This window comes from Salmo trutta, chromosome 15, assembly GCF_901001165.1.
Source record: "Salmo trutta chromosome 15, fSalTru1.1, whole genome shotgun sequence".
NCBI classification, from domain to species: Eukaryota; Metazoa; Chordata; class Actinopteri; order Salmoniformes; family Salmonidae; genus Salmo; species Salmo trutta.
Window position 1 is genome coordinate 53099595 of NC_042971.1, and position 26071 is coordinate 53125665.

A 26071-nucleotide genomic window follows, 5' to 3' on the forward strand; every position below is an offset into this window, starting at 1 on the left:
TAGAGAAATACTTTGCCTTTAAAAAAATATGGTATACAGGCAATAGACTAACAATGGTTAAATAGTGGCAGCTTTACTGATATTGGGTAGTAGGGAGACACCCAACTCATCCACCAAAATCACCATCTGGGAAAGAGTTTGTCATTCTGACATCAAGGAGGTTTACATCACAGAAATATACCTTTTAGAAAGGGGAATCCCTATTATAGTAAATGAGTAATTATATTTCTATGGATAACATCCAACAGTTGCATTGACATGATCTGCTAAATCTATAACAGGTTTCCTTCCATACAGAGGAACGCACCTTTACTGTCAATGCAACTGTCTAGAACCATCTCAAACACTGGGGAATGCCATCCAATCCCTCAACACAGGTCATATTCATTACTACACACGGTAGCAAAACGTTTTGCAAAGAAAAACTAAAACCAGTTTCAGGTGGTCCCTCCCTGTTTAAGGTTTTCTTTCGTTTGGTGCTTAGTGAATAGGACCCAGGTGTAGGGTCTATATATTAACCCATATCCATGGAACATAAATAGCCCACTGACAGACTCTGCTTCACATCTTTGGCTCAATGTACCCTCTACCAATGAACCTACCAATGACAGCATCAGATTCACGCGGAAATAGCTCAACTTGTGTAGCAAATTTTTGTTTCTAAATGGTGAATGTTGTGTCATTATACAACAGTGTATATAACAAAAATATCACTGGTATATAGAGTCACTTTCACTTCTGCTATCATCTACTTACTGTAATATACATATTTTACCCTTAAATCAATACACCTGCAATTAAACATGCTATTAGATATAAGATAAAGTATAAATTATAATCTTGAATTATACTTGGGCAAGAACAATAATAACCAAATCAATTTTTCCTATTCAAATGTCAGTTACTGGGTATATTCACAGAATACTATATTTGTGTGTATACACGTTTATATATCAATGAGCATGTGTGCGTCTGTGCCGTGCAACTTACATATTATAATTGACGTTCATTCACAGCTTTTTCCTAAATAAAAAGTATTTCAGCGCATCTGAAGAGATAAGACAGCTAGGTGGTGTGCAACAGAGAAAACCCCAGGTATTTCTGGAAGATTTCATTCCTTAATACAAGTGACTGGTCGTCATAAAACAGGGGGTGTAGCAAACCTGGTCTTCAAGAGCAACTGGGTCCGCTGGCTTTCATTGGAACAAAACTTCAATGACTTTTTTTATCAAATAACTCCTGCAAGAACTCCAAACTAAGAGGTGCATTTCAACCCAAACTATTGAAATACTGTAAATAGTATAAATGTAACAACCACAGACTCAGTGTAGGACCAGGCTATAGGAGAAAATTTAACTGAGCTAGAGAATGAAAATCACCTTCAAACTACCACATCAGGCCTGTGAAACTCAAAATCACCTTCAAACTACCACATCAGGCCTTTGAAACTCAATCTCAGTCAGTACTGAAAGAACAAGGCAATAAAAATAAAATCACATCTGGACATTAAAGACTTCACATTGACTTATTGCAACAGCGAGTATTCAGTATTCATGTACTTAAACATTTCATAAAACGACCTAAAGTAAACATCTAAACAACATCGTACAGAGATAATACATGTTAACCTTAGATGCCTTACAAACCCTAAAACCAGGTAGAAAACATCCCTTACTGCACACCTCTAAACATGTGTTTTGTGTGTTTGTGTTTTTATATATGCAACGGCTGCTGTGTTTAGATCTTGCTGCGTCGTTTCCCTTTGGCTTTCTTTGGAGCCTGGACCTGTCGGCTCTTCCTCCTCAATGCTCTCTGGTCAATCACTGGTGGATGCTCCTCTTCCTCCACCTCTTCCTCAGCCAAGCTCTTCTCTACAGCCCCCTCTTCCTCCTCTGTCGTTCTAGCTTTCTCCTCCTCTTCCTCCTCCGTGACCTCCGGCTGCTCTGTGCCCTGCTCCTCGGGCTCCATGACCACTCTGCTCAGTCTCTTAGATTTATGTTTAGGCGCCGCCGCTTGGCCACTGCCTCTCCTCCAAAGGACCTTACCGTCACCACCCTCGTCTGAGCTCTCACTCTCTCCTCTTTCTCATCCTCTGTGGTTGTAACGTTCTCCATCTCTTCTACCTCTTTCTTTTTGTCCTCTTTGACCTCTTCTCTTGCCTCCTCCTCTTCCTCTGTGAGAGGCTGATTCTCTCCTTCCTCCGGAAGCTGGTAGGACAGGTCTGCTACCGCCACCTGGACCACTTCCTGGCTACTGCTGTCCACTGTGATGGCCGCCTCCATGGATTTCTCCTCCCCCTCCTTTTCTCCCTCTACCTCCTCTTCTTCCATGGGTGTAGCTGCGGCCTCCTCTGGAGGTTCGCCCCCTGCCTCCTCAATCACCTCCACAGAGAGGGAGGGCTCTGCTGGGGCTGGCTCTGCAGGCGAAGGGGCCTTCTCTGTAGCAGAGGCTGCTTCTTCTAACAGGAGAGGAGCCTCCTTCACCACAGCTACCGTCTCAGCCAATTCCTCTGATGCCACAGGAGCTGCATCTACGGTGTCCTGCAGAGGACAAAGAAAAAAAAAGTAATGGCAAAAAACATATTCCTGAATTCCCTTTCTAACACATACTGTAGAAACATGTCCACAGTACAAATAGGAACCTTCCAACAATGAAAGGATCCTATTGTCTCATCCGCGAACCCCTTTCTCCAATAATGGCCCCATCTCACACATTCCAACTGAGACATTGAAACACATACTTTAGCCTCCATGGAGTCTTCCTCCTCCATTTCCACATCTTCCTCTGTTGTTCTGTTCTCCAGCACAGCATCAGGCTCCTGTGTGGCAACCTCTTCCTCCTCTCCCTGGTCATCCGTCAGTTCTCCTTTGACCTCAGCCTCCTGAGGATAGAAAAGCCACAACCAATGGTCAACGCCTCCTTTTCCTGATTAACCATACACTCTGTATGTAAATGGCACTCTACTAACTATGAAGTGCACTACTTTTAACCAGGGCCCATAAGGAATAGGGTGCAATTCCTTGCGTAACAAGTGTGAAATACGCTATGATAGTGACTGGTTATTCGCTAACAACAACCATAGTAACATAAAACAACGATGACAAGCAACCCAGAACAGCCAAATTAACTGTTGTTTCCTAATGATGTATTCATTCTAATCACGTCCATCATCCTCCCACCTGAGCTTTGGCCTCCTCTATAGGGGACAGAGCAGCATCTGCTTCTCCAGACTCTCTCTCATCCCCCCCGCTTCCTTCCTCCTCCTCTCCCTCTACAGCTGTAGTGGTGGGCTCTGCCTCCTCCAATCTGAACACACAGTAAACCAGAGGTATTATGATTTTCAGCCAATGGGAAGCTTTCATACTTACATTTCATTAATACTTTGATGGATGTTTCTATTTCTATTTCACTGAGACTCCTTGTCTAACCTGTTCATCTTCAGAGGCTGGCTCTCCTCCTCAGAGTCTTCCATCTCTTCTCTGCCACGCTTTTTATGTCCACTACTCCAGGTATGTGTTGACACTGGTGTGCCTGCCAGGGCTAGAGAGTAGCCATTTTCATTCCAATGTGTATTCACACAAAAGACAGCATTTTATGTACTCAGAAACACCAACATTCTCTGAGCTACTTACCTTCTATTAACTTGAGGGGCTTATTCAGCACCAAAACATCCTCCTAGAAAACAAGACCATATTAAATCCTCATTACTTGATTATATTGTCCCTACACAACTTAAATCTGATGTTTGAGGATATTCTTAAACTATAAACAACAAATACATCCGCATAGCTGTTCAGGAGGCAAGAGACTGAGGAAACCCAACAGAGTGCAAAGGAGAGAGAAAAAAATGGAAAGAAAGACAAACAAGAACAAAGTTAAATAGATAAGAGAGAGAGACGGCAGATACAGAGAGAGAGAGAGACAGAGACGTACCGTGAAGTCCAGACAGTTGTCTGAGCCCTCTTCCATGTTGACGTCTGTGCTGTCCAGAGAGGCTGCTTGGTGATCTCCATTAGCCGTCACCACGGGGAGCACCACTTTATGGGAATCAGCACAACAATCAGAAGGCAATTAGCTACCAGTCATGTGAGAGTCTAGCCACTGTGTCTGACATCAAGTCCCCACAACACAGCTAAGCGGGACTGCTATCATCCTGCTAAGATCCTGATGGACCAGTTAGGTCGCAGAACGTTAGAAATGTAATGAATAGAGCTGCCGTCACAATTCCCTATTCTTCATGACAGACAATCATAAAGGTTCTACTTAACACATTTCTAGCTGAAGGTACTGTAAATATCACATCCTCCTTGACAGGCCCTTGGGTGTTAGATCTCCTACTACTGTGTCCGTACCTTTCAGTGCTTTGATCTTGTTGGCCACTCTCTCTCTCTGGTAGGGTCCTCCCATTCCCTCTACCACCCACAGCAGGTCCTGGTCAGCTGGGTACCGACACAGATACTGGCCACACACTGCAGGTCAGGGAGAGATTGCACACTTTGATTGACTGATTTATTTAGGGGCTGCAAAGTTGTACAGTTATAAAGTACAGTAGAGAGGAGCAGAGAGAGAACTACTACTAATCTTTACACACACACACACACACACACACACAGCGAGCAAGAGATTATACGGTTCTTCAATAACTCACAATACCAAAACAATAAAGGTGTCAATTCGGCTACTCAAAACGTCAATTGCATATTCCAAAAAGCAGCATCAAAAGCAAATTTAAGAAAACCAAAAGAAATGCAACATCAGAAACAAAAAACGAAATGTTTCTGAAAAATGGTTTGATGACGAATGTAAACTATTAGAAAACACCAGAGACAAATGTAAAACATAAGCACCAAAACAACCCAGAGCTACGCTATGAATATTTACCAACAAGACACTTGATGAAATTGAAAACGCAATTGACCAAAATCGGTTCTGGGACGTGTGGAACATTTTAAGCACGACAAATCCACAAGAATTAAATATACAAGATGAAGGAATTTGGAAAACGTATTTTGATAATCTATACAAAAACATCCAACAAAAAGATTTAACAGAACCAATAAGAAATTCAAGAAAAATTTAGCATCCTTAAATCAGTCATTAAAAACAACCAAAATCCATTAGATTACCCAATAACCCAACAAGAACTAAATGAAAAGCTCAAATCTCTAAAAATCAAAGGCTTGTGGTCTAGATAACAGCAGAAATGAAATGCTGAAAAACAGCACACCTGAGTTGCAAAATGCTGTGCTTAAATTGTTCAACATGGTATTAACTTCTGGCTGCTTTCCTGATGTCTGGAACCAGGGGCTCATCTCCCCTATCCACAAAAGTGGAGTCAAATCAGACCCCAATAATTACAGGGAAATTTGTGTAAACAGCAACTTGGGAAAGGTTTTCTGTAGCAGGTCCAGGGTCCACCTTCCGTTAAGAAAGAAAATGTAATAAGTAACTGAACATACCTTATAAACACATCCACCCCAAAAAAATTACGTCAAAATCTTTGCTTGCTTTATTGACTTTAAAAAAGCATTTGATTCTATTTGGAACAAAGGGCTATTCTACAAAATTCTCCAAAGTGGGCTTGGTGGTAAGGTGTATGACTTAATAAAATGTATGCACACAGAAAACAAGTGTGCAATAAAAATCAAAAACCAAAGAACAGAATATTTTCACAACGTCGAGGTGTGAGACAAGGCTGTAGTTTGAGTCCAAATCTTTTCAACATTTATATCAATGAATTAGCAGACATGTTGGACCATTCTCCAGCCCCAGGACTATTTGACAGAGGTGAAATACCTGCTATATGCTGATGATTTGGTATTCAACAGAACCTTAACATTCTAGAGCAATATTGTCATAATTGGGCCCTGGCAGTAAATAAAAAACAAAATGAAAATCATGATTTTACAGAAAAAACCCAGAGATGTCAGAAACACAAATTCGCCCTGAACAACACAATAATTGAACACACCAAAAATTACTCGTACCTTGGTCTGACCATATCTGCATCAGGAAAATTGAATATGGCAGTGAATGCACTCAAAGAAAAAGCCCGCAGAGCATTGTACGCAATAAAAACGAAATTATTCAAAATCAACATCCCAATTAGAATTTGGACCAAAATATTTGACAGTGTAATCCTACCAATAGCTCTTTATGGAAGTGAGGTTTAGGGGCCACTCAATAAACTGGACTTTAAAATGTTGGACAAACATCCAATTGAAGCCCTACATGCAGAATTCTGTCGGAAAATCCTACAAGTCCAGAGAAATACACCAACTAATGCATGTAGGGCAGAATTGGGCCGCTTTCCAGTAATAATGAAAATACAGAAATGATCCTAAAAATGTTGGCTACATCTAAATTCAAGTCCAAATTCAAGTCTTTATTTGAAAGCACTTCAAACCCAAGAGCTGAGCCCAGAAATGAGCCCTCTCAGTCAGCTGGTGTTGGACCTAACCAACCAAGCTGACACCAGCACTGCTTCAAAAGAAAGAATTCCAGGAAAGAAAATCATGAACCAATCAAAGGTCTCATATTTACAACATTGGAAAAATGAAACAAAATCCCAAAGCCGACTAAATTGCTATCTGTCCCTAAACAGAGAATATGAATTGGCTGATTATCTCTACTCTGTCAGAGATACGAAGCAGAGACAGATCCTTACCAAGTACAGGCTGAGTGACCACCTGGCAGAGACAGATCCTTACCAAGTACAGGCTGAGTGACCACCTGGCAGAGACAGATCCTTACCAAGTACAGGCTGAGTGACCACCTGGCAGAGACAGATCCTACCAAGTGCAGGCTGAGTGATCACCTGGCAGAGACAGATCCTTACCAAGTACAGGCTGAGTGACCACCTGGCAGAGACAGATCCTTACCAAGTACAGGCTGAGTGACCACCTGGCAGAGACAGATCCTTACCAAGTACAGGCTGAGTGACCACCTGGCAGAGACAGATCCTTACCAAGTACAGGCTGAGTGACCACCTGGCAGAGACAGATCCTTACCAAGTACAGGCTGAGTGACCACCTGGCAGAGACAGATCCTTACCAAGTACAGGCTGAGTGACCACCTGGCAGAGACAGATCCTACCAAGTACAGGCTGAGTGACCACCTGGCAGAGACAGATCCTTACCAAGTACAGGCTGAGTGATCACCTGGCAGAGACAGATCCTTACCAAGTACAGGCTGAGTGACCACCTGGCAGAGACAGATCCTTACCAAGTACAGGCTGAGTGACCACCTGGCAGAGACAGATCCTTACCAAGTACAGGCTGAGTGACCACCTGGCAGAGACAGATCCTTACCAAGTACAGGCTGAGTGACCACCTGGCAGAGACAGATCCTACCAAGTACAGGCTGAGTGACCACCTGGCAGAGACAGATCCTTACCAAGTACAGGCTGAGTGACCACCTGGCAGAGACAGATCCTTACCAAGTACAGGCTGAGTGACCACCTGGCAGAGACAGATCCTTACCAAGTACAGGCTGAGTGACCACCTGGCAGAGACAGATCCTTACCAAGTACAGGCTGAGTGACCACCGATTGGCAATAGAAACCGGCAGACATAAAAAGACATGGCTACCCAAAGAGGAGCGTGTATGTGGTCACTGCACGACAGGGGAGGTAGAGACAGAGATGCACTTTCTCCTTTACTGTGATAAATATTCCTCACCAAGAGATTCATTATTCACAGAAATTACTACATTTATTCCAAATTGTACTTATTAAACCCAGAGGAAAAACTAAAAATACTCATGGGCGAAGGAGCAATGGCTCCTCTTGCAGCCAAATATGTATTTGCCTGCTATAGCCTGAGATACACTGAATAATAACATCTGTATAGTAAACAGTAACTTACTTATTATTAGTATTATTGTTATTACTATTATTATTGTTGTTTATCATTCCAAATAGTAGTGGTATGGGTAGTAGGGCTGATAGCAGTTTAGTGATGGTGGTGGTAGTAGTAATGATGGTAGTTGTAGTACTGATGTAATGGTAAAGATGACAGTTATAAGTTAGTTATAGTTTCATTTTCCATGTTTAGCCTTCTATATTTATTACGCTTATACTATTGACTTATCATTTTATTGTTATTTTTTATTATTTGTTATTCTTTATAATTTTATTACAATGTATACATTGTTGCTTTGGCAATATTGACAATGTTTTTCATGCCAAAAAAGCAGCTAGCGAGCTATTACTGACCTTTATACATGGTTAGAGAGAGCCCCCCCCCCCCCCATATCAGACCTATGCCCCTTCTGCCCACCCCCTGCGGCAAGGACCTCAATATGATAGCAGGACATATGCCCAGGCTGTGAGTAGAGCAACAGGCACAACCCCCACAATTACACCCACCCAAGCCCCACCCACCAACCTAAGAGGTATGTATCAGATGCTCAACATTCTCTGCTCACACCTACTGTGATGGTCCAGACCTAAACCACACTAGACACTATGGAACACAAAGCTTTTACCATCTCATCCTGGAATATACCAGGTCTGAGGTCAACTGCCTTTGGCCAAAAGAACAGGAACCCAGACTTCAAAGAAATTGCAAATACAGACATTGTCATCCAACAAGAAACATGGTATAAAAGGCGACGGACCCACTGGTTGCCCTCCAGTGTGAAACTGGGAAGAGACTCAGGGGGTATGCTAATTTGGTATAGAGCAGACCTAACCCATTCAATTAAATTAGTCAAAACAGGAACATTTTACATCTGACTAGAAATTAATAAAGAAATGATTTCAACAGAGAAAAATGTCCTCATGTGCTACCTATATCCCCCCAATAGAATCCTCATACTTTAACTATGACAGTTTCTCCATCCTAGAGGGGGAGATCAACAATTTCCAGGACCAGGGACATGTACTAGTCGGTGGTGACCTAAATGCCAGAACTGGACAAGAACCTAACACCCTCAGCACACAGAGGGACAAACACCTACCTGGATGGACAGCATTCTCTCCCCCATATGCCCCTCTAGGCACAACATAACCAACAAAAACAGGTCACAACTCCTGCAGCTCTGTCGCACGCTGGGCATGTACATAGTTGATGGTAGGCTTCGGGGGGACTCCTATGGCAGGTACTAGAGGTCAACTGATTATGATTTTTCAACGCTTATACCGATTATTGGAGGACCAAAAATAGCCGATACCGATTAAGCACCCGATTTTTATGTAATATAATAATATTTGTAATAATGACAATTACAACAATACTGAATGAACACTTATTTAACTTAATATAATACATCAATAAAATCAATTTAGTCTCAAATAAATAATGAAACATGTTCAATTTGGTTTAAATAATGCAAAAACAAAGTGTTGGAGAAGAAAGTAAAAGTGCAATAGGTGCCATGTAAAAAAGCTAACATTTAAGTTCCTTACCCAGAACATATGAAAGCTGGTGGTTTCTTTTAACATGAGTCTTCAATATTCCCAGGTAAGAAGTTTTAGGTTGTAGTTATTATAGGACTATTTCTCTCTATACCATTTGTATGTCATATACCTTTGACGATTGGATGTTCTAATAGGCACTTTAGTATTGCCAGCCTAATCTCAGGAGTTGATAGGCTTGAAGTCATAAACAGCGCAATGCTTGAAGCACAGTGAAGAGCTGCTGGCAAATGCAGGAAAGTGCTGTTTGAATGAATGCTTACGAGCCTGCTGCCGCCTACCACCGCTCAGTCAGACTGCTCTATCAAATCATAGACTTAATTATAATATAATAACACACAGAAATACGAGCCTTATGTCATTAATATGGTCAAATCCGGAAACTATCATTTAGAAAACAAAACGTTTATTCTTTCAGTGAAATACGGAACCGTTCCGTATTTTATCCAACGGGTGGAATATTACTGTTATATTGCACAACCTTCAATGTTATGTCATAATTATGTAAAATTCTTGCAAATTAATTACGGTCTTTGTTAGGAAGAAATAGTATTCACACAGTTCGCAACGAGCCAGGCGGCCCAAACTGCTGCATATACCCTGACTCTGTTGCACAGAACGCAAGAGAAGTGACACAATTTCCCTAGTTAAAAGAAATTCATGTTAGCAGGCAATATTAACTAAATATGCGGGTTTAAAAATATATACTTGTGTATTGATTTTAAGAAAGGCATTGATGTTTATGGTTAGGTACACATTGGTGCAACGACAGTGCTTTTTTCGCGAATGCGCTTGTTAAATCACCCGTTTGGCGAAGTAGGCTGTGATTCAATGATTAATTAAACAGGCACCGCATCGATTATATGCAACGCAGGACAAGCTAGATAATAACTAGTGATTATGTTAACCTCTCTAGGGTAGGGGGCAGTATTTGCACAGCCGGATAAAAAAACGTACCCGATTTAATCTGGTTATTACTACTGCCCAGAAACTAGAATATGCATATAATTATTGGCTTTGGATAGAAAACACCCTAAAGTTTCTAAAACTGTTTGAATGGTGTCTGTGAGTATATCAGAACTCATATGGCAGGCAAAAACCTGAGAAGATTCCTTACAGGAAGTGGCCTGTCTGACCATTTCTTGGGCTTCTACACTCTATTGAAAACTGAGGATCTCTGCTGTAACGTGACACTTCCTACGGCTCCCATAGGCTCTCAGAAGGCGGCAAACCGGTGAATGATGTCTTTGGAGCCCCTGGCTGAAAAACATTAGCGCATTTGGATGGTGGTCGATCAGAGGACAATGAGACTGAGGCGCGTGCACGAGGCGACACCATGAACGTAAACGTAAACAGGGTTTCCCGGTCGGAATATTATCGCTTTTTTACGAGAAAAATACCATAAAAATTGATTTTAAACAGCAGTTGACATGCTTCGAAGTACGGTAATGGAATATTTAGAATTTTTTTGTCACGAAACGCGTCGGGTGCGTCACTGTTCGGATAGTGTCTTGAAGGCACGAACAAAACAGAGGATATTTGAACATAACTATGGATTATTTTGAACCAAACCAATATTTGTTATTGAAGTAGAAGTCCTGGGAGTGCATTCTGACGAAGAACAGCAAAGGTAATCCAATTTTTCTTATAGTAAATCTGACTTTGGTGAGGGCTAAACTTGGTGGCTGTCTAAATAGCTAGCCCGTGATGGCTGGGCTATCTACTCAGAATATTGCAAAATGTGCTTTCACCGAAAAGCTATTTTAAAATCGGACATAGCGATTGCATAAAGGAGTTCTGTATCTATAATTCTTAAAATAATTGTTATGTTTTTTGTGAACGTTTATCGTGAGTAATTTAGTAAATTCACCGGAAGTTTGCGGTGGGTATGCTAGTTCTGAACGTCACATGCTAATGTAAAAAGCTGGTTTTTGATATAAATATGAACTTGATTGAACAAAACATGCATGTATTGTATAACATAATGTCCTAGGATTGTCATCTGATGAAGATCATCAAAAGGTTAGTGCTGCATTTAGCTGTGGTTTGGGTTTATGTGACATTATATGCTAGCTTGAAAAATGGGTGTCTGATTATTTCTGGCTGGGTACTCTGCTGACATAATCTAATGTTTTGCTTTCGTTGTAAAGCCTTTTTGAAATCGGACAGTGTGGTTAGATTAACGAGAGTCTTGTCTTTAAAATGCTGTAAAATAGTCATATGTTTGAGAAATTGAAGTAATAGCATTTCTAAGGTATTTGAATAACGCGCCACGGGATTCCACTGGCTGTTGAGTAGGTGGGACGATTTCGTCCCACCTACCCTAGAGAGGTTAAGATTGAATGTTTTTTATAAGATAAGTTTAATGCTAGCTAGCACCTTACCGTGGCTCCTTGCTGCACTCACATTACAGGTAGTCAGCCTGCCACGCAGTCTCCTCGTGGAGTGCAATGTAATCGGCCATAATCGGTGTCCAAAAAAGCCGATTACCAATGGTTATGAAAACTTCAAATCGGCCCCAATTAAAAAAAAAAAAAAAACGGCCATTCCGATTAAATCGGTCGACCTCTAGTAGGTACACATACAGCTCCTCTCTTGGCAGTAGTACTGTAGACTACTTCATCACTGACCTCAACCCAGAGTCTCCCAGAGCGTTCAGTCAGTCCACTGACACCCCTATCAGATCACAGCAAAATCACACTACTTGAACAGAGCTTTGCTCAAATCATGAGGCATCAAAGCCAAAGGAGCTGAATAATATTAAGAAATGCTATAGTTGGAAGGAGAGTAGTGTGGAAAACAAACCAAAACAAAGGCAAAATCTTCTCATGCCTTGTTGATTTCAAAAAATGCCTTCGACTCAATTTGGCATGAGGGTCTGCTATACAAATTGATGGAAAGTGGTGTTGGGGGGAAACATACAACATTATAAAATCCATGTACACAAACAACAAGCGTGCGGTTAAAATAGGCAAAAAACACACATTTCTTCCCACAGGGCCGTGGGGTAAGACAGGGATGTAGCTTAAGCACCACCATCTTCAACCTATATATCAACGAATTGGCGAGGGCACTAGAACAGTCTGCAGTACCCGGCCTCACCCTACTAAAATCTGAAGTCAAATGTCTACCGTTTGCTGATGATCTTGGTGCTTCTGTCCACAACCAAGGAGGGCCTACAGCAGCACCTAGATATTCTTCAACAATTCTGCCAGACCTGGGCTCTGACAGTAAATCTCAGTAAGACCAAAATAATGGTGTTCCAAAAAAAGGTCCAGTCGCCAGGATCACAAATACTAATTCCATCTAGACACTTTTGCCCTAGAACACACAAAACACTATACATACCTTGGCCTAAACATCAGTGCCACAGGTAACTTCAGCGCCACAAAGCAGTGAACGATCTGAGAGACAAGGCAAGAAGGGCATTCCATGCCATCAAAAGGAACATAAAATTTGATATACCAATTAGGATCAGTCTAAAAATACTGAATCAGTTATAGAACCCATTGCCCTTTATGGTTGTGAGGTCTGGGGTCCGCTCACCAACCAAGAATTCACAAAATGGGACAAACACCAAATTGAGACTGCATGCAGAATTCTGCAAAACTATCCTATGTGTACAACATAAAACATCAAATAATGCATGCAGAGCAGAATTAGGCTGATACCAGCTAATTATCAAAATCCAGAAAAGAGCTGTTCAATTCTACAATCACCTAAAAGGAAGCAATTCCCAAACCTTCCATAACAAAGCCATCACCTACAGAGAGATGAACCTGGAGAAGAGTCCCCTAAGCAAGCTGGTCCTGGGGCTCTGTTCACAAACAAACAGACCCCACAGAGCCCCAGGACAGCAACACAATTAGACCCAACCAAATGATGAGAAAACAAAAAGATAATTACTTGACACATTGGAAAGAATTTACAAAAAAACAGCGCCAACTAGAATGCTATTTGGCCCTAAACAGAGAGTACACAGTGGCAGAATACCTGACCACTGTGACTGACCAAAACTTAAGGAAAGCTTTACTTATGTACAGACTCAGTGAGTGTAACAGTATAGCTTCCTTCCCTCAGCTTGTCCCTACCTGGGCTCGAACCAGGGACGCTCTGGTGTGTGAGGGTGTGAGGGTCAGTCAATGGATCTTTCAGACTTTGATGAAGAATAAATCTCTGGAGATATGACCAGTTCATGGATACTCAGTTGAGTAGATGACCCCGCAACTCAGGAATCTTCAGAGATACAGGAGACAGTCAGAGATGAGATGGAGCACGAACAGTCAGCGTACAGCTGTAGGGGCAATCCAAACAAAGACCGTCAAGCTCAGGTATCTCTCGATAATGAGACTCCCTTTAGAATTCCTGACTGTGACAGTGCAGCTGTAGTCCCTGACACAGAACCTTCAGGTATTCCTGACTGTGACAGTGTAGCTGTAGTCCCTGACACAGAACCTTCAGGTATTCCTGACTGTGACAGTGTAGCTGTAGTCCCTGACACAGAACCTTCAGGTATTCCTGACTCAGTTGCACCAGCAGATTTAGCAAGCGACCAAGACTTACAAAGACCGGGTTCACGTGATTCGCAAGATGTGGTCAGAACACGCACTGGCAGGGTAGTGAAATCTGTAAGTCGTCTTATTGAGACAATGGCTCAGAGAACATTCACTATGAAGGGCTTAGCCACCAAACTAGGAAAGAAGTCCCAGTCTCTTCTACCTCTGTTTTAAAATGGGTTTTTTTATTTCTTCTGTTGTTCTGAGGAATATTCATGGATATGTAAAGCCATCTAAGTGATGCGTAGAATGGTGTCAAGGGATAAGGTGATGTGAGGACGAGTGTTGTATGATGTACTTGGCATCGTATTTGTCCAGGAGGTTCTCAGGACTGATCAACCTTAGATTCCTCTGAATCTGCCTGCAGATGGGGCGGCAGCGTAGCCTAGTGGTTAGAGCGTTGGACTAGTAACCGAAAGGTTGCAAGATTGAATCCCCGAGCTGACAAGGTACAAATCTGTCGTTCTGCACCTGAATAAGGCAGTTAACCCACTGTTCCTAGGCCGTCATTGAAAATAAGACTTTGTTTTAATAAAATATAAAATAAAGATGGCTTGTATAGCAAAGACAAAATATGTTCACTTGTGCCAGTACTGACTCAGTACGGTTTGTTGTCCCTTGTGCTTCATATCTTGTTTGATATGCATTCAGGATTTTGGGGAAATTCAGGAGGGGTGAATATAACAGTACAGCTTCCGTCCCTCTCCTTGCCTGGGCTCGAACAAGGGACCCTCTGCACACAGACAACAGTCACCCTTGAAGCATCGTTACACATCGCGCCACAAAAGCCACGGCCCTTGCAGAGCAAAAGAAAAAACTTCTTCAAGGTCTCAGAGCGAGTGACATCACCAATTGAAACCCTATTAGCGCGCACCCCGCTAACTAGCTAGCCATTTCACACCGGTTACGAGCATAGCCTTGCTATTGAGAAAGGCCGCCGTAGGCAGACCTGGCTCTCAAGAGAAGACAGGCTATGTGCACACTGCCCACAAAATGAGGTGGAAACTGATCCACAAAGAATTTGAAAACAAACCCGATTTTGATAAACTCCCATATCAACTGGGTGAAATACCACAGTGTGCCATCACAGCAGCAAGATTTGTGACCTGTTGCCACAAGGGCAACTAGCGAAGAACAAACACCATTGTAAATACAACCCAAATTGTTTATTTTCCATTTTCTACTTTAATCATTTGCACATCGTTACAACACTGTATACATACACAAATGACATCTGTAATGTCTTTATTCTTTTGGAACTTCTATGAGGGTAATGTTTACTGTTCATTTCACTTTTGTATATTATCTACTTCACTTGCTTTGGCGATGTTAACACATAATTCCCATGCCAATAAAACCCCTTAAATTGAATAGATAGAGATAGAGACTACTATTACTAACCTTTATACATGGTTAGAGAGAGAGGGTACTTCAGGCCGAGCTGGTCATCTTTGAAAGAGTCCACAAAGTCCTCCAGCATCTGCAGACCATGACTGTTTCCACGATGACACTTCCTGACAAAGATGGAATCCATGACAGGCAGCTGGTAGCGTTGGGTCACAAAGCCATTACACAAGCTGTCTGGAGAGAGGAAGAGATTTTCTGTGAGTTCATGTCTTGAAATTATGCTATAATTGATTGAGACATGATTGACTAAGGCTATGTATAAAGTCTGTCATTATAGTAATCATCTTCATGAGGTTAAGGGTCACGGACGGACTTGTGTAAGTGCCAACTCTCCAGCTAACTTCACCTATCAAATAAGAGCAGTATGGTTTGAAACCAAAGATGACTGCTCACAGTGACAGTTCAGACAAAGGCCGCTCACCTTTGTGTTTGACAGAGTAGAAACCGACGGCGTGTCCATCCTTCCAAAGGAGCTTGGCGAAGTGGTTCTGTCCGTGGCACAGGAAGGGCACCTCAGGTTTGTCCATCTCACCCACGCGGTACACGATACGGTTCAGAATGTACAGGACGATCCGCTCACCAAGACTCCTCACCTGGGACACACACACAGATACAAACTGTCACTTAATGAAATGTTAAGGTAACACACACACACACACACACACACACACACACACACACACACACACACACACACCTCCTCTGAAGTGTTTACCTGAAACACACTGAACACACTTTACTCTCTGCTCAATTGACATGAACTCTAGTAGGACACACATGAATCAGAAGTACCTTGGCTCAGTACATGGCATAAGTAGTCTTTCACCTCCCACGTAAATGTTGGAAGTGACTGTTTTTACAGCTCTGTAGCTCTGCCAAACAGAATAGAACTGACGTTTAACTGTGGGTTTGGATCATGGCCCTGAACACTGCTCCTAGTTTTATACCACCGTAACACACTTCCTACCAGTATGTATGTGTGTGTGTCTGTCTGTACATGTGCATGCTGTGTGTTTCTCTATTGTTCGATGCTAATCAGAACCATTTGCTGGGCAAACTGACAGAAACAAACACGCAAAGGTTGAGATTCTGTTCAAAACAATGTCATTATACATTTAATTGGGTTGATAAACATGCCAGGTTAGTGTGTGTCTGTGTGCTCTCAGTCATGTTGTTGTAAGATCCTGTGTGTCCTCCTTCATATCCTGTCAGACTGAGCCTCTCCTCACACCAGACAGACAAACCCAATATCCTACCTCTACAGAGTCGGATTGTGACACCTTGTGTTTGTGTGTTTCAATGTGCTAGCTTTATGTTTCTCGATGTGTCAACTCAACAATCATCTCGTGTTGTATGTGTTGCAGTTTGTGAACCTTGAGGAGGCCAGTTCTGGAGGGGTCGGAGGTTCTGAGGATGTCCTCGACAGACCACCACTGACCCACCAGAAACAAAGCTACCGCTGGAGAGACAGAGAGACAGAGAGAGAGACATTTAGAATTAGAGTTAGATGAGTATAACATCTAGTTGGAATCCAAACGTGTCTCTGTAAAATATAAACCCCCAGACATTATAACGAAACTTTTGGATCTGATGTGTGTAAGCTTGTCTCTTTAAATAAAATAGCTTACATCCATCTATGTGGCGGGAACGACCAGCTTACACTGACTGTATCAACGGACAGACAAGAGGCTAGTTCTGTGCTGAGGGAGGGATGTACCTGTGAGCTGGTCCTCTGGGGCGAACAGGGCCAGAATCTTATGCTTCAGTTCTCCTCCATAGATGGGAACAAAACCAACATTACACAGACTGATACAGATCTGAGGGAGAGCCAGAGAGACATGGAGTTAGAGTCAACTAAACAAACCATGCATGTAGTACTGTAGGTGTGTTTGTGTGACTACCATTCTGTGGCTGGGCAGGGTAAAGCTCTCGGCCTTGTCGGGGCTGACGTATCGTAGCTGGGTCATGTAGCTCTCTGCTGCCTGCTCCTCCTCCTCATGTCTCACTGATCCCAACACGTCCACAGGGAACTCCATCCCTACAGGTCAGGGATCACATGTCAGTGGTCAGGGTCACTCAACATGCCAAAAAAAATACACACGTCTATCACTAACACACTGGGAATGATTCCTTTACACAAGCAAAACTTGGTACCTGTATTCTGTTTTTCTCTAGGCCCAATGCCTTGTCCTCATCATACCCAAAATAAACCCAAATGGAGTCACACAATGTCCAAAGTAACTGTTAGTATACTAACTGACTCATCAGAAAAGGACTACACAATAAAAACCATGCTAATCTGATGTTACTATGAAATCAACACTTCAGTGACACTTCCACTGCTGCCCTCCTTGGAAGAAACAAACTGACCTATAGAACACCTATGGGTGTCTTAAATTCACACTGTGCTACAGTGTGCTCAGAGCTTGGTTAGATTGTCCCGTTTGTAAATTCAGAGACTCTCTTGGAGCGTTGGGTTCATCTGAGCATTCTGACCTCACAACGACAGTCAAGCACCCAAGCTAACTGGCTAAAAGTTGGCTAGCTTACTAGCTACTTCCAGACACAAATGAGAGAAGACCTCACTCTGACCATTTTACTCACCCTAGCAGAGCTAGACGGGAGGTTATGTTATTTAGAGCATTGGTGACTGTGCTGCTGGCCGACGTTTTGGCGACGTTTACTGACACCGGTCATATTCAAAGGTTATTGCACATTTGTAAATTAATATATTATTCTGAGCTCTGGCACACTCAGATGAGAGTGCTCTGAAAATCGGAGTAGATAGCCAGAGTGAATTTACAAACACACCCTACGCATAAAACCCTCAACATGGACTACAATAGGACATGCCACTTCCATCCGTGGTCCTCCGTAGTTCAGTTGAAGAAAAAAAAATTGTATGAAATGTATGAATTCACTACTGTAAGTCGCTCTGGATAAGAGCGTCTGCTAAAATGACTAAAATGTAAATGTAAAATGTAGAGCACGGCACTTGTGGGTTCGATACCCGGGACCACCCATATGTAAAATGTATGACTAAGTAAGTCGCTTTGGATAAAAGTGTCTGCTAAATGTCATATGCAGAGTATTCGGAAACTATTCAAACCTTGGTTTTATCCACATTTTTCTTCTAAAATGTATTAAAAAAAAAAATCCCCCTCAATCTACACAATACCCGGTAATGACAAAGCAAAAACATGGTTTGTAGACATTTTTGCAAATGTATTAAAAATAACAAACTGAAATATCACATTTTATAAGTATTCAGACCCTTTACTCAGTAATTTGTTGAAGCACCTTTGGCAGTGATTACAGCCTCGAGTCTTCTTGGGTATGAGGCTACAAGCTTGGCAAACCTGTATTTGGGGAGTTTCTCCCATTCTTCTCTGCAGATCCTCTCAAACTCTGTCAGGTTGGATGGGGAGCGTTGCTAAACTGCTATTTTCAGGTCTCTCCAGAGATGTTAAATTGGGTTCAAGTCTGGGCTCTGGCTGGGCCACTCAAGGACATTCAGAAACATTTCCCGAAGCCACTCCTGCATTGTCATGGGTGTGTGCTTAGGGCCGGTGTCCTGTTGGAAGGTGAACCTTTGCCCCAGTCTGAGGTCCTGAGTGCTCTGGAGCAGGTTTTCATTAAGGATCTCTGTACTTTGCTTTGTTCACCTTTGCTTCAATCCTAACTAGTCTCAGAGTCCCTGCCACTGTAAAATATCCCCACAGCATGATGATGCCACTACCATGCTTCACTGTAGGGATGGTGCCAGGTTTCCTCCAGACCTGACACTTCGCATTCAGGCCAAAGAGTTCAATCTTGGTTTCATCATACCAGAGAATCTTCTTTCTCATTGTCAGAGTCCTTTAGGTGCCTCTTGGCAAACTCCAAGCGGGAGATGTGCCTTTTACTGAGGAGTTTTTTGTGTGTGTGTTTTTTTAGGTACCCTTCCCCAGATCTGTGCCTCAAAACAATCCTGTCTCTGAGCTCTACGGACAATTCTTTCGACCTCATGGCTTGGTTTTTGCTCTGACATGCACTATCAACTGTGGGACCTTATATAGACAGGTGTGTGCCTTTCCAAATCATGTCCAATCAATTGAATTTACCACAGGTGGACTCCAATCAAGTTGTAGAAACATCTCAACGATGATCAAATGGAAAAGACCGGGCTCTGGCTGGGCTACTGAAGGACATTCAGAGATGTGTCCCGAAGCCACTCCTGTGTTGTCTTGGCAGTGTGCTTAGGGTCGTTGTCCTGTTGGAAGGTGAACCTTCACCCCAGTCTGAGGTGCTGAGCACTCTGGAGCAGGTTTTCATCAAGGATCTCTCTGTACTTTGCTCCATTGATCTTTCCCTCGATCCTGACTAGTCTTTAACTTCTTATGGATGGGTGGCAGTATTGAGTAGCTTGGATGAAGAAGGTGCCCAGAGTAAACTGCCTGCTACTCAGTCCCAGAATCTAAGATATGCATATTATTAGTAGATTTTGATAGAAAACACTCTGAAATTTCTAAAACTGTTTGAATGATGTCTGTGAGTATAACAGAACCCATATGGCAGGCAAAAACCTGAGAAAAAATCCAACCAGGAAGTGTGGAAATCTGAGGTTTATAGTTTTTCAAGTGATTGCCTATCCAGTATACAGCGTCAATGGGGTCATTTTGCACTTCCTAAGGATTCCACTAGATGTCAACAGTCTTTGGAACGTTGTTTCATGCTTCTACTGTGAATGGGGAGAGAATAAGAGCCATTGGAATCAGATGACTGAGAAAATGACATGAGCTCAATAGCGCGCACTCCCGTGAGAGTTAGGTGTGTTCCTTTTCATTTCTGAAGACAAAGGAATCGTCCGGTTGGAATATTATGGAAGATTTATGATAAAAACATCTTAAAGTTTGATTCTATACATCGTTTGACACGTTTCTACAAACTGTAATATAACTTTTTTGACTTTGTCTGAACTCACTGCGCGAGCACAGCAGACGGAACGCGCAAACAAAAAGGAGGTACTCAAATCAAATGTATTTGTCATATACACATGGTTAGCAGGTGTTAATGCAAGTGTAGAGAAATGCTTGTGCTTCTAGTTCCGACCATGCGGTAATATCTAACAAGTAATCTACCAATTCCACAACAACTACCTTGTACACACAAGTGTAAAGGAATGAATACGAATATGTACATAAAAAAGTGGCAAGTGATAAATTGATTACATCAATTTTCCCATTATTAAAGTGGCTTGAGTTGAGTCAGTATGTTGGCAGCAGCCACTCAATGTTAGTGATGGCTGTTTAACAGTCTGATGGCCTTGAGATAGAAGCTGTTTTTCAGTCTCTCGGTTCCAGCTTTGATGCACCTGTACTGACCTCGCCTTCTGGATGTTAGCGGGGGAACAGGCAGTGGCTCGGGTGGTTGCTGTCCTTGATGATCTTTTTGGCCTTCCTGTGACATCGGGTGGTGTAGGTGTCCTGGAGGGCAGGTAGTTTGCACCCGGTGATGCGTTGTGCAGACCTCACTACCCTATGGAGAGCCTGTTATGGGCGGAGCAGCTGCCGTACCAGGCGGTGATACAGCCCGACAGGATGCTCTCGATTGTGCATCTGTAAAAGTTTGTGAGTGTTTTTGGTGACAAGCCAAATTTCTTCAGCGTCCTGAGGTTGAAGAGGCGCTGCTGCGCCTTCTTCACCACGCTGTCTGTGTGGGTGGACCATTTCAGTTTGTCCGTGATGTGTACGCCGAGGAACTTAAAAAACTCTCCACCCTCTCCACTACTGTCCCGTCAATGTAGATAGGGGGCTGCTCCCTCAAGTCCACGATCATCTCTTTTGTTTTGTTGACATTGAGTGTGAGGTTATTTTCCTGACACCACACTCCGAGGGCCCTCACCTCCTCCCTGTAGGCTGTCTCGTCGTTGTTGGTAATCAAGCCTACCACTGTAGTGTCGTCTGCAAACTTGATGATTGAGTTGGATGCGTGCATGGCCACGCAGTTGTGGGTGAACAGGGAGTACAGGAGAGGGCTGAGAACGCACCCTTGTGGGGACCCAGTGTTGAGGATCAGCGGGGTGGAGATGTTACCTACCCTCACCACCTGGGGGCGGCCCGTCAGGAAGTCCAGGACCCAGTTGCACAGGGCGGGGTTGAGACCCAGGGTCTCTAGCTTAATGACAAGTTTGGAGGGTACTATGGTGTTAAATGCTGAGCTGTAATCGATGAACAGCATTCTTACATAGGTAATCCACTTGTCCAGATGGGTTAGGGCAGTGTGCAGTGTGATGGCGATTGTGTCGTCTGTGGACCTATTGGGTCGGTAAGCAAATTGGAGTGGGTCTAGGGTGTCAGGTAGGGTGGAGGTGATATGGTCCTTGACTAGTCTCTCAAAGCACTTCATGATGACGGAAGTGAGTGCTACAGGGCGGTAGTCATTTAGCTCAGTTACCTTATCTTTCTTGGGAACAGGAACAATGGTGGCCCTCTTGAAGCATGTGGATTGATTGAATATGTCTGTAAACACACCAGCCAGCTGGTCTGCGCATGCTCTGAGGACCCGGCCGGGGATGCCGTCTGGGTCTGCAGCCTTGCGAGGATTAACACGTTTAAATGTTTTACTCACGTTGGCTGCAGTGAAGTAGAGCCCACAGGTTTTGGTAGTGGGCCGTGTTAGTGGCACTGTATTGTCTTCAAAGTGAGCAAAAAACTTGTTTAGTCTGTCTGGGAGCAAGGCATCGTGATCCGCGACGGGGCTGGTTTTTCTTTTGTAGTCTGTGATTGACTGTAGACCCTGCCACATACCTCTCGTGTCTGAGCCGTTGAATTGCGACTCCACTTTGTCTCTGTACTGATGCTTAGCTTGTTTGATTGCCTTGCGGAGGGAATATCTACACTGTTTATATTTCGGTCATGTTTCCGGTCACTTTGCCCTGATTAAAAGCAGTGGTTCGCGTGTTCAGTTTTGCGCGAATGCTGCCATCAATCCACGGTTTCTGGTTGGGGAATGTTTTAATAGACGCTGTTGGTACGACATCACCGATGCACTTGTTAATGAACTCGCACACCGAGTCAGCGCATTCGTCAATGGGAGTGCATTCCGATGAAGATCATCAAAGGTAAGTGAATATTTAGAATGGTATTTGTGACTTCTGTTGACTCCAAAATGGCGGGTATCTGTATGGATTGTTTTGATGTCTGAGCGCTGTACTCAGATTATTGCAAAGTTTGCTTTCGCCGTAAAGCTTTTTGAAATCTGACACAGCGGCTGTATTAAGGAGAAGTGTATCTTTAATTCTGTGCATAACACTTGTATATTTTATCAAAGTTTATGATAAGTATTTCTGTAAATTGATGTGGCTCTCTGCAAAGTCACCGGGGGTTTTGGAGGCAAAACATTACTGAACATAACGCGCCAATGTAAACTGAGCTTTTGGATATAAATATGAACTTTATTGAACAAAACATACATGTATTGTGTAACATTAAGTCCTATGAGTGTCATCTGATGAAGATCATCAAAGGTTAGTGATTCATTTTATCTCCATTTCTGCTTTATGTGACTCCTCTCTTTGGCTGGAAAATGGCTGTATGTTTTTTAGTGACTAGGTGCTGACCTAACATAATCGTTTGGTGTGCTTTCGCTGTAAAGCCTTTTTGAAATCGGACACTGTGGTTGGAATAATGAGAATCTTATCTTTAAAATGGTGTATAATACTTGTATGTTTGAGGAATTTAAAATTATGAGATCTTTGCTGTATTGAATTCGGCGCTCTGCACTTTCACTGGCTGTTGTCATATCGATCCCGTTAACGGGATTTCAGCCGTAAGAAGTTAACTAGTCTATTCCTCCAGGGGGTTAGAGATGGGGTCTGGCGGGTTAGAAAGCAGACTAACTGCTTCTCGCTCTCTGAATGAGTCTCCAAACCGGCAGTTGGGGAGGCTTAAAATTAGAGGGATGACTTGACTATCTACTGCCAATGTGCCCTTAAGCAAGTGTTGCTCTGCGGCTGACCCAGTGCTCCATCTGTGTATGTGACAGGAGGTAGAATATGGGACGGTGGTGGTAACCATAGTAAAAGATAAATGTTCTCTCAGAAAACAAATCTTTTGGATGTTACTGTGCTTCATGACATTACTGTGTAAACGTTAGTTACTTTGGGTGAGTGTCTTTCCCTATAGACCGACTTGAGGCAGCCTTGAGCCCCCACTACCTTTCTAGGGCCCTATAAAATCTGCGATGCGAAGAATGCGGAATCATGCAATAGACATTAAAATGGAATTCAACAATATTCATAATTGCAATGAACTTAGTAGGGAATCAACTAAAAGTATTTAAAATTACATTTTGTCCAAAATTATAATAAAGACGAACAGAATGCATCAGTGATTCTTATTTCCTGCAACTTTCTGAAAAGGCAATGAGAATTCCCTGTCTGTGCAGTGTGCACATCGTGCAGCCGTTAGCGATGATGCTAATGAAAAGTATTCTGGTAGATGGAAAGGCTATCCCAAAAACATGTCAATTTAATGTTAAAGCTGCAATATGTAACTTTTTGGGCGACCCGACCAAATTCACATAGAAATGTCAGTTATACACGTCTCATACTCATTGAAAGCAAGTCTAAGAAGCAGTTGATCTGTTCTATGTGCGTCAGTTCTATGCTTCACATTATTACATTTCATTTTGGCGTCGTTAACTTTCGATTTTGTACACCAGCTCCAAACACCTGAAAATACAATATTTTTGGTTGTCAAAAATATTTCAGTGGTTTCGATGGTAAAATTATTCTGTACACTATACTTTCTTGTTTTGTCACAAACTGAAATTAGACAAATTATTAGAATTTTAGCAACCAGGAAATGACGGAGCGATTTCTGCATAGTGCATCTAACTACAAAGTAGCCTATGCTTACCTGGCAGAATGATATGATTATTTGCGTCAGTCCAATGGGTATTTGTTTTGCAAATTCTACCATCACCTGTGCACTACAAAGACACTGCTAAACAACAGCCTTTTGCTGGTGCACACCAGAATTAAAATGGGTACTACACAGACCTCAAAATTGGTCTCCTGATGTGGTTTAAAGGGATACGTCGGTATTTTGGGTAATTCTCTACTTACCCAGAGTCAGACAAACTCATGGATACCATTTTTATGTCTCATCATGCAGTTTGAAGGAAGTTAAAAAAAGGTAGCATATTGTTATCTTAGCTGGAAGTCTATGGGTATCTACTAGCCAGCTCCTCTCAAAAGCAGGGAAAAAGACCAAACTACTCAAAAGCTAGGTGGTTAGCACTTGGTACTCTAAGTATACTTTACAAGAATATATGAAATTAGAATATTTTGATTATAGTTGTTGGAAAAACATTTATTATTGGAACTTGGAATTTTCTCAGAACTAAGCATTTCATTAATGCGATGTGATAGCTGGCGCAAGGATAGGCTGTGCGCGAGTGTCAACACAGCTGGCCAGTTTTGAATGAGTTCGCTAGATATCAAGTAAGCAAAGAAGAATACATCAATGATAAACCCCACAGAAGAACAGTTAAGACTGCCATTGCTTAATATTTTTACCTCGCAGCCGTGACTTTCACAAACTTCAAGATTTCCACCGGTCTAATGTCCGTTGCTCGTGGTTCTTGGCCCAAGCAAGTCTCTTCATATTATTGGTGTCCTTTAGTAGTGGTTTCTTTGCAGCATTTCGACCACGGCCTGATTCACGCAGTCTCCTCTAAACAGTTGATGTTGACATGTGTCTGTTACTTGAAACCCGTGAAGCATTTATTTGGGCTGCAATTTCTGAGGCTGGTAACTCTAACGGGCGGAAATCCCGGGGGGGACGGGGGGGGACACGACCCCCCCCATCCTGGGAAAAATATGATTTGTCCCCCCCAATATATCACTGAAACATAACTATGTAATTTAAATAATATTAATAATATGCAATGAAAGCAATTGTGCTGATTATAGACACTTAATAGCTTGTTTTTAAGTTTCAAAAGATTGCAACCCCCCCACCCTTTGCCTCACAATGGTTTGATCCACTGCCAGTTCCTTAGCTTGCTACGTAACTGACGTGAGGTTAATCCAGTCAATCGCGCACACACACTAGCTGAATATGCAGAGCTAGCGCGCAAATATTAAGCTAGCTAGTACCTATTCCATTTATGTGGCGTCGTCAAAGATGGAATCAGCATGCAGATGATGTAAGTTAGTGCTTCAAAGTCCCTGTGAACAGAACTACACTCTCTTCTACCATTGTCTTAAATATATTTAATGGTCTCGTTGCAAAAGCTAAATTGTCGCAAGTGAACTTTTATTTATTTATTTTATTTCACCTTTATTTAACCCGGGTAGCAAAGATTATAGCAAACACCACTGAAACTGAATTGGTGCTCGCTAGCTTTGCAAATTCAGCTATTGTTGGAAGCCAGCCAATATGAAACAAACTATTAAAATTACAAAAAGGTTGCAGCATATGTTGTGTAAATGGTGAACTCATACAGCTGTCAACTCTTGTCATTTTAATCCGTTTCACATTTGCTAGCTACCTTTTAGATCGAAGCCCAAATAGAATGATTGAAGATGATAGAAGCCCATCTCCTACTGTAAATAACCTACACACTGTGTGTGTGTGTGTGTGTGTGTGTAGCCAGCCAGCCAGCCAGGTAGAAAAATGGCAGAAAAATAAAAGACGGACAT

At 42.4% G+C, this 26071-nt stretch overlaps 1 protein-coding gene across 1 annotated transcript in view; it reads right to left on the reverse strand.

Moving 5' to 3' along the window:
• Positions 1-467: 467 nt before the first annotated feature.
• The window catches only part of LOC115149330 (soluble lamin-associated protein of 75 kDa), a 35406-nt gene continuing 9802 nt past the window's right edge, over positions 468-26071 (reverse strand). The window contains exons 2-13 of the mRNA XM_029692109.1: positions 17283-17419; positions 17099-17198; positions 16755-16840; positions 15803-15974; positions 15376-15555; positions 4353-4469; positions 3934-4037; positions 3633-3675; positions 3429-3540; positions 3180-3306; positions 2741-2881; positions 468-2540 (exon numbers count right to left, since the gene is read on the reverse strand). Of these exons, the coding sequence (XP_029547969.1) occupies positions 1980-2540; positions 2741-2881; positions 3180-3306; positions 3429-3540; positions 3633-3675; positions 3934-4037; positions 4353-4469; positions 15376-15555; positions 15803-15974; positions 16755-16840; positions 17099-17198; positions 17283-17417 (1878 nt within the window). The 5' untranslated portion in view covers positions 17418-17419 and the 3' untranslated portion in view covers positions 468-1979. The remainder of the gene's footprint in view (positions 2541-2740; positions 2882-3179; positions 3307-3428; positions 3541-3632; positions 3676-3933; positions 4038-4352; positions 4470-15375; positions 15556-15802; positions 15975-16754; positions 16841-17098; positions 17199-17282; positions 17420-26071) is intronic.